Here is a 10,009-nt window from a genome sequence, read left to right as displayed (position 1 = left end):
CATACCATCGTGAGGGCACGAGGTGACCGGGACAAACTGAAGGGGAGGATAAAGTATGTGTCCTTCAGGTCTAATGCCACAGACCAGCCCTGGTATGGAATACATTAAAATGTATTTCTGAAAGAGCATTCTGAAATCCAGGAACAGCCATAACCCCCACTTATAGCCATCACGAAGTATGGGTTGAAAACCCAAACCCCATGCTGACTTTGGACAGGCTATATCGCGCTCTTCCAGAGAAGGGCACCAAACTCCACTCGCAGAACCGGGGCTCTTTCTCCAAAGGGGAGAAAAGAATGCAGTTGAAACGGGCGGTGCCTGGCATGGCCAAGCTGAATGGTCCCAACGAGCCTCTGAGACTGGTTAGGTAGTGAAAATCACTCCATAACCATGCCTAGGGGTCAAGGGAAATGGAGTTCGGGGCACTAAGGGGGGGTCAGAATGTTGGACCATACTCAATAGGCTATGTGACCACCCTCAGCATCACAAGAGCAGAGAAAGTCTCCGCCATGTAACACATAAGTGAGAGCGGAGGTGTGTAGGACAGAATATATTGTGTCTGTACACAGAAAAAAATTTGACCCAGGAGAGGGCCACTCTAACTGTCAACTCGGTGCAAACTGTGGTAGCACACCTAGTTACACCCACCATCCTGGCGGGGGGAGGATAGTAACAGCAGGGCCGACTTCTGGGACCTTCGCCTAAGGTGGGGAGCAGGCAGAGGTGAGCTTTAATTCAATTCAATTTTATTTATATAGCGCTTTCACAATTAGTAATTGCTTCAAAGCAGCTTTACATGAATAGAAGCAGGGGAAACACAGAAAAATCAATAGACAACATAAGTAGCAAAATACAGCGGCTAAGATTAAACTGAACAAGCGAGCTTAGTAATTTTAACGTATAGAAGGGGGTGCTATGTTAAGCCAAAGTCGGCTGACTCCCAGGGGTGGAAAAAATCCTAGGAGAAAAGCCCAATGAGAAAAGTCCTTGGAGAAAAAAAACCCATCGGAAGATATGTATATGTATATGTAAACGGATAAGGAGATTAGATGCGTTCAGCTGGTGGTCGTTTGGCAGGCAGCACGTATGAAGTTTGGCCAGTAGATCAGGCGTGTTGACCTATACGGTAGACGGAACTAGGTCTGTTAGTCTTATTGTCCTTGGGATCGAGGATGAGACAGGGAGAGAGAGAGAGACAAAATCCTATTAGTGTAGGCGAAAATCCTTTTCGCATGTTATTTAAAGGGACACAAGGCAGCATTTTTATGTTAATAAATCATCTTCGTAAGTCGGTATATGGTTAAATGACTCATTACATGACGAATGAAGACTCTCTCGCCCGCCCCTACCGTCTGTAGGAAGAATACCCCACTTGCAAGTTCGCTGTATCCGACCCGGTGTCCTTCAGTCTCGTATAGTCTTAGATATAGAACGCATTTACTCCCAGACACTAGGGGGAGCTAGTAGACAAATAATACTCAGACTTGCCTTGTGTGCCTTTAAGTGTCACACAGTGTTGTTGTTTTATATCTGCTCGGTTCCAGACAGGTTAGTTATTGCGGCATTAGTAAATTACCCAGACAAGTTATGTGAATGCTTTGTTTCATACAAGCTAGCTATAAGTATATTTTCTAGACAATTATGTATGCGGCCGCTGCAGTGCTTCCAGCTGCCTCCAACTGCAAGAGAAACCCAAAAAAATGGCTTATCACAATGGGCAGCATAAACCAAAAATGGCACTGCTGGGCCCCCATAATGAGCCGAAATCAGAAAAAGGCTTTGCCAAACCGCCATAATAGGCAAGAAAACCCAAAAAAGGCATAAATGGACTACTATAATGAGCATCGCATGACCCTGAGTCGTGACCACCCTCGGAGGTGGAGCTAGCCTGACCGGCCGCAATACTGCACTCTGCCGTAGCAAGAAACCCCAGCATGCTCCGGACAAGAGCTTCGGACCAATCCCCTTGGAGATGGTGTGCAAAAGCAGGGAGGGAACTCTGAATGCCCATGGCTGCCCCCCGAGGAGGGTACTGAGGGCCGACAGGATAAAGAAATGAGAATCAATGGTGATCATATCATGCGCATCCGAAAAAACCCGAAGCCGGGCATACCCGAGTCACACACGACTACAAAGTACCAATCAGCCGGCTCAGAGCGCTGAGGTCAGGTGGAGGGTCCAACCAACCCGACGTTCTGAGTGACCCGAGAAAGCACAGCTACCATCTGGGCGATCTCTTGGACAGCACCACCACACTCGAGGGGGGGGGGCAAGCGAGTTATTAGCCACTAAATAGAAAAAACTCACCCTGCGATGCTGCAATTGATAACTTCACTCTTATATAAGTTCCCAAAAATTACCAACATACAGCTATGGGGTGTTAATGCCCCAAGAAACTTCACAGATTGCAACAGTCACACTGGGCAATGAGAAACCGGTAGGAAAGAAAACTCAGATTCAGATTGCAACATTAAAAAGCCCATTGCCCTCGAAGCTCACCACAGCATTTACATGCGCCGAAGCAGCAGGGGGAGCAGGTGAGGGAGCGGTCAAGGAGGTCTCACTCTGTAGACACATAGGAAGACTGCGACACTGCAGTAAGCATGTCCCAACAAAACACGCTCTCTGTGAACGCAGTCCGAGCGTGGGAAAAACCCGAGCATCAGATGCGACACTTACGGCTGTGAGAGTGAAAGGTATCAACCGCACACAGTAGAGTTTACACGAACAGCATTGTGTATGCAGGAAATTCACTCTTTTAGTGTCTGCTGAAACGCCCAGGGGGCTCTTCAAGCACTTATCTATGCACTGGACCAGAAAGAAGAGACCGTTGATCGCGTCTTTACACCAACAGCCACAAAGCAGGAGAATCTTCAGGCGATATATGAGACGCACTCATCAGGATCGGCTCTGAAGAACAAAAACTGAATGAATCGCCTACCGGAGTCCGTTTTATACCTGGATCTCCAGGCGGAGTCATGGTATGTAAATTCCATTCACCAATTTTCATTGGCCCTTTACATTGAGAATCAGAGCGTTTGGTCTCCCAAGGTCCACCCCTAGTGTCACTTCATCGACACAAAGTCAAATGAGTGACAGAAGGGGAACCAAAGTTTTTCTATTAAACAATACATTACAAAACAGAAAACGCTGTCATCTTAACCAGTCATGCACAGCTTTTCCATCAGCAATAATAAGTCAACATGTAAAGTCCCGTGGTTCACAATCAACATGTAATTTTCTTGATTTATGGAAAAGTGCTACAATATTTAACTGGCATGGTGGAGCGGTGTGGCCATGGCCTCCATTGATTGTGACAAGCATTAAAAGATTAAAAGGTTCATCATCTGTCTACGTTGTTGACAGCAGTCTCGAGTCATTAGCAGCATTAGCATTAAGCATGCCCCATCAATAACAGCCCGTGTGAGTGATCTTGCTCCCCGAGAGAGTGATCCCGGGGCGGGAGCAGCGCTGCCAGCTTAGCCTCTGCTTGTCTGGAGTCCCTGATCTGCTTCAGTAAGTTTGTCTGAGTGGATGAGTCAGCTAGAGAGAGAGAGAGAGAAAGAGAGGGGACCTTCCTGTGTCATAGCCAAGGCTGGATGATGCCTAAAGGACATCAAAAACATCAGTGCATATAAAAATGTCTGTTTTAGATATATGAGCATGTTAACATGTTGACAATGCTTGTAATGGTAAGAGTCATTTTACTTTACAGTTCAAGAGTGTGTGTGATGTGTCTGTACCAGTATCTCAACATCAGCATTTGTCTACTTGGCACTTGTCACAGTGGTTGTTTTCCAGTACAGTAACAGGAGAGAATGAGTTGTGTCAGTGTGTCGGTATGAGTGTAGCTGACACCCAACATGCTGGCTCCAGAGTATTCGCCTGACGATCCCATCGCAGTGCACGTCCATCACTCTGAGTGTTGCTGTCAGTCAGTGTCTCTGCTATGAATGGATTGCAGACATAGAAACACATGTACTAGTCTTTTCACTAGCATTTTATACTGGCCCATCATACATAACCAGATGGGCATCTGTAGGCCCAAATGCAATTTTTGCACTGATTGCAAGGGGAAATCTGCAAAATAAGGAAAAATGTGTCCTGACACTGTGTCCTAACTGGGCGCTCGGAAAAAACTGTTTTAAGTGAGCCCCATTCTCTCTTGGGTCAATGATAAGGCTATACTATAGAGTGCCACGAAATCACAGAACCTGGTGCGGTACTGGATATTTTGGATATTTCATAGATGTGCAGGGCATGTACTGTATAAAACTTTCTGAATAAATGACATTCAAATCCGTCTATAGAACTCTGTGGATGCAGTTTCTGTACAGTAAAATGAATCTGTTAATGTATTACTCCACTTTTATAAAAAAAACATCCAGATAATTTACTCACCCCCATGTCATCCAAGATGTTTATTGCTTTCTTTCTTTTAAAGGAAAACACTCCATATAGTGAACCTCAACAGTTTCAATGCATCTTCAAAGGGTTCTAAATGATCCCAACCGAGGCAAAAGGGTCTTGTCTAGTGAAACAATCGTCATTTTGACAAAAATAAATAAAAAATGTTTTTTTAAACCACAACTTCTTGTCTTGCACTAGCAGTGTGACGCACCAGCGCGGCCTTACGTATTACGTAATCACGTCAAAAGGTCATGTAATACAAATGTGAAACGCACACTTGCGTACCATTTTAAACTGACATTAATTAGTAGGGATGTGCCCGAATACGTTATTCGGAAGAGCATGGATAATAGCTTCAAAACGAATAACGAATTCATCCGAATAACAGAAATTATTCGGCCAGACATAATCACGTGTTAACTGGAACAGCTCTAAATTATAAACCCCTTAAAGCACGAATAATGTGTGAAGTAAATGAGTGCAATCTATAAAATGACATAAATGACATTTTCGGCGCAACCCTTATTTAGAAACGCTGTTTTGGAATTAGTTTAAAATCTTAAAAACTGCTAATATCAAACTTCTTTAAACCCAGCTGTTAAAAATTACCCTTTTATTTTTTTTTTTTTCGTTTTATTTAATTACACAAGACCAAAAAACCTTGATAAAATGCTGCACTCTGATAATAAAATATTCGTTAATAACTTCGTGTCTCTGGTGACTCCGGTAGATGATCTTTTAATTACTTCTAATCGAAACAAGCTTTATGGTCAATCTAGGTGAATATTAAATAAATATGCAAATAGATAAAAATATGAAAATGTAACATTTAAAAGCTAAATTTAAACTGAAGATTACTACGACATGGATTGCAATTAACATAAAAATAAAGTAAGCAAATACAACTGAAACATTTGAATTAAATCTTTCTAATTACCTTTTTGTTTCAAATCATGTTGCTTGTTTTGAACTAAGTCAAAACTGAATTTTAATAGAGCATACTGTTATTAAAAAGTTTAAACGAATATCTGATTATTTATTTATTATAAGATGAAGATTAATGAGAGAGTTTTTTTTTTAACAATTTGTTATGTTCGCGCAAACGCTGTATGGACATAGATAAAAATGAGCTCCGCAAGTTTGTTGTAATGCTTATTATGCTTTTGTTTTTGAACTATTCTGTGTATAGTGTGCGCACTTGCGTGTCTCTGCGTTGCATTTCGGATCTGTCAGTCAGCGCGAGTTTGTCGATCTTAATAACTTTTTAACATAAATCAGTTCCCGAACTTTATCTCCCTTAATAACTCTTTAAACATCAAGCAAGTCATGCATTTTATTTTCAATTCCCTGCATGTTTTTAAACCGAAACCAAGATGTCAGACATGTGGATGTATGAGTAGTAGTAGGGTATATTTCATTCTCAGAAAACTTGCAAATAACAATCATTTTAGATGTTTAATTACTATATTTGAATTAATGTAGGCTACTTATTTTTTTCTGAAAACATCCCACTCATTTAGAAAGAATGGGTCTCATAGAACTGTTCTGACAGGGACAATAAAGGTTTAAAGGTGATGTAGCCTACAGTTTTGTCAACGTGCTTTCAAGTTTGTTATTTTAATGCTACAATACAATGATGCATAGCACATAGGCACAAGCTGTATGAGGCTTTAAAAATGAGATGTTTGCTTTCCATGCGTACTTTCCAAATGCCTTTCAGGAAAATTTTCTTCTAAAAATATAAACATACAAAAATACAAACAGACCCTCTGCTTTCAAACAAACAAAACAGGAAAAAAGTTTAATCCTGTCTTCATCCTTTGTTTGTAAAAATACAACATTTTGAGAAAATAGCTGAAATAATTGCATTTTTGTGAAGGAATTTTGTTCAGAGATCAGATTCAGAATGACTATCAAAACATAAGAAGTGTAAAATTAATAAAAATTAAAATTTACTATGTTTTGCTTAAAGAGTCTAGTGGATAATCGCAGTATTACAGATTACCATAAAAACTCATCAGAAACACGTTTTTTTCAGGCAAATGTTTTCTATTAATTGACGAGATAACTCGTCAATGGCGGGGAATTAGTTAATATCACCCATCCTATATTTCATATCTGTTAAAAGAAAATGCTACATGTCAACATATACAGCATACAATAGGTTATTAAAAGACATTTGCAGTAAACAACTACTTTATTGTTTAGTCATTTTGGCTCTACAGCTCGTCGTGAATTGCAGCGCCCTCAGTGTGGTCCAGAGCACCGATCATGAGCAATGCCCCAGTACTGTTGTCTCTTACTAATATTATGAAGGAATGATCAGCATAGAAGAGTTTTGGCTTTTCCACATGCTCGTCCTCATGCACGCCATCCTTGCTGCCGGACTCATGATCCAGTTCAAGTGATGTCCACTGCAGCACAGCTGCCAAATGGAGCTTCCCCTTTCCCAGGCTTGAGAAATCAGCCGATGTCTCGTTCCACACACCTTCCAGACCGAGAGAGCCTAGCTGTTTCTGTATAGAATGAGACAGGTTAAAATAAATAAATAAATATAAATAAAACATATAAAACAGATAAAACAACAAATGCAGAAGCCAAGTCAGCACCAGACCAAAAAGTCCTCCTCCACTCCATTCTAAAACCACCCAAGATGTTGAAAATCAATTATGCAAACTAAATAAAAGCGCAGCTCAAACATGAGCCAACAGGGAACTGGAAAAATTAAACATTAATGCCCATTTATAATTCCTAAAGGAAAAAATAAACAAGGAATCCTTTCCAGACAGTACAAATGAAGGCAAAACATAAAGAATGTCACCGTAAATCAATAATATTTCAAAATTCCAGTGCTCGTCCTTCTTCATTGTCTACCTTTTATTTTAAAGCCATGACAGATGCCCTTGTTGGCGGCGCGGGCGGTACAATGCAGGCGACAGCAGCTGAAGACGACGGCCGAGGGAGAGTCGCTTATGAATAATTTAAAAAAGATCTCTCTGACCTCGGCCCGCTTTTGTTTTCCTTTCAGATATGAATTTGGCAGAAAGACGCTCACTGACAGGTAGTTTATATTCCCCCTGGATGAGATTCTGGATAAACGACAGTTACCCACATGGAGAGAGAGAGAGAGAGAGAGAGAGAGAGAGAGAGAGTGATGGCAAAATAAGAGAGAGGAGATAATAAGTGAACTGTTGTTGGAAGATAGAGAGACGCCCAGCGTGTTTGTGAAAGCCGAGACCGAATGGCAAGTGCTCGAACTGTGAAAGATTAAGCACTCTTACCTAAATGACTTTTGTAATTAAAAAAGAATGGTTGCACGCTCTGTCTTGCTGCAAAAATAATGCAAGCTCACAGGGAGCGGGCACAGCGATTTAAATCAGAGGAGGTTGTTAGAGGAGAAAAAGAGATTTGGAGGAAGAGTTTGATAATGAGGTATGAGCTGGAGGAGGCTGTCACCTACACCTAACACTGTTCGACCCTCTGCTGCGGTTCTCTCTCGCTCTCGACACACCTGCACTAATGCACTTATATTGTCCTCATCCATTATTCGCCTTCTCCTCCCTCCTTCCTCCATCACTTCATCACTGCCTCATCCTGTCTGCTGCTCAGCCACCTTTGTGGCATCCTCATCCCTCATCTGACCATCCGCCGCTTGTTTAATTCCCTTTCCTTGCTCCCTCTGATCTGCTCTCTCCATTACTTCCTGTCTTTTTCTCACTCCGATCTAAATGTCCAGGCTTGTACCCAAGCTTGTAGTTGTGTGATAAAGAGAAAGCCTCAAGAGACATAGGCAGACTCTCACTCTCTTTTATGTAGCGTATGTCCTTGCTACACAGGCTGATGCAGCATTTGCCACATTTACTTTCCATTAATTAACACCCCGTGTTTTCACAAAAAGCCTCTCCAGCTTTCCTTTGATGTTTTCCGGCGCTTTAGACGTTCTCCTCGTGCAGCTCCAGAGCCGCGTAGCCTTGACCCGAAGCAGCTTGTTGCTCACAGCAGTGACATGGCGCCGTGTGTTACTACGACAACGCTGCTGTCTCCGGCAATTACAGTCACTTGCTGGCATCTCCCAGCCAGCATTGTGACGGGCTCTATAAATAGCGCGGCTCTCTCTGTGTCTCTCGCTCTCTTTCTCCTTGGTATGGCGACACCCCTCGAGATTGAAGGGTGTGCTGAGGTCACTTCATTTTTAAAAACAATCAGCGTTTAAATATTCAATGCCGTGTGGCACGGCGCAAGGGCTCACCTGAAACCCCCCGGGGCTGATGGTCCTGCTGATTCAGTCGCTCCAGGACACCGAGCGAGAAATGCACACATTCGCTCCAGATCTCATCTAAAAGTTCCAGGATGCTATGCAGCTATTAGCTTTGAGTCATTTGAAGCTAGTGAAGCTTGGCCTCGCTCCTACAAAATCCAACATAGCTCATGGGACCCCAGAGGAGTAGCAGGTAAACCCTCCCCAGACGCAGCGAGCCCCAAATGAATTAATGGCACGTTCACGAAGAGGAGACGTGCTCAGCAGGCAGCAGAATTGAATGATGTGTGTACAGATGAGTACAGTCATTTCAGCACTGGAAGTAGATGAAAGAAGTCTAATAAATATCATGTAATAATGTGGTGCGCAGATTTCCAACTAATGCAGTCAATGTGATGGGCAGATGAGAGAAGTGGAGTGGAGAGAGGGTTGTTTAAACAGGGTTCGGCTCAAATGCAACTCATTGGGCGGAAATGGAGTGTCAATAATTTATAGTCTCTCCATCTCTTTCTAAAACTTAAAGCTTTTACCTAAAAGTTTCCAAAACTGGCACATTCTTACCATTTTTTATCCATTTTCTGTTATCAGCAAACTCTGCGCCTCAGATTCACATTACACTTCAGCATTATACGGTACGATGATTCAAGCGCCTACATCAATAAACACAACTACAAAAACATACAGCTCATGAATAACGCACGAGAAACAACGGCCCTGGAGTTGGTTGCTCCGTTTTTGATACAACAGGAAGACACGGTGGCTCGTGAGAATGTGAAGATGGCCCACCAGCTACATGCACAGCTTTCCCAGACATTGTGTGGCAGCCACTTCGCATTGCAGAAAAACGTCTTGGGCATTATTCAGTGGCAGAGTTCTTTATCACTGTCTAATGTCTAATTTACATTCTCTGTCTCCTTTACTTTTTCCTCCACTCACGCTCAATATACTTCTTTTTGTTTATCCTTCAGATCAAATTTCGTCACAAAGGACTTCGCTTATCAGCTTCTAAAAAATTCACAGGATCTTAGTGAGAAACACAGGCCTGCTGGTTCATAAATTATGCTGAGAGTACTGTTCGAGCTGTATCAAGGAGAGCATTAATGCATGTGAAAATGCACGCATTAAATTGCAAGAGCTGTAATAAAAATCCTGACATAAGTGATGTGAGTGCTTCGAAATGAAATCTTGCTCTGCTAAAGATGTTGTGCATCATCCAACACACAATCTCGTTGAAAAATTTCCCATCATCTAGTTTATCTTTCGTTTCACACAGAGCAGCTATCTTCAAAATTGTCAGACCAAGGATCCCCTGGAGGACAAGAGAGATTCAGGAAATCTTAG

At 42.2% G+C, this 10,009-nt stretch overlaps 1 protein-coding gene across 1 annotated transcript in view; it reads right to left on the bottom strand.

The window, feature by feature from the left end:
- Positions 1-5,235: 5,235 nt before the first annotated feature.
- serpinh2 (serine (or cysteine) peptidase inhibitor, clade H, member 2) overlaps positions 5,236-10,009 on the bottom strand; it is a 40,496-nt gene continuing 35,722 nt past the window's right edge. The window contains exon 5 of the mRNA XM_065248624.1: positions 5,236-6,926. Coding sequence (XP_065104696.1) covers positions 6,630-6,926 — 297 coding nt within the window. The 3' untranslated portion in view covers positions 5,236-6,629. The remainder of the gene's footprint in view (positions 6,927-10,009) is intronic.

The sequence above is a fragment of the Paramisgurnus dabryanus genome, chromosome 2, assembly GCF_030506205.2.
Source record: "Paramisgurnus dabryanus chromosome 2, PD_genome_1.1, whole genome shotgun sequence".
Lineage (NCBI taxonomy): Eukaryota > Metazoa > Chordata > Actinopteri > Cypriniformes > Cobitidae > Paramisgurnus > Paramisgurnus dabryanus.
Note: the sequence above shows the minus strand (reverse complement) of the source record. Positions and strands in the feature narration are given on the sequence as shown.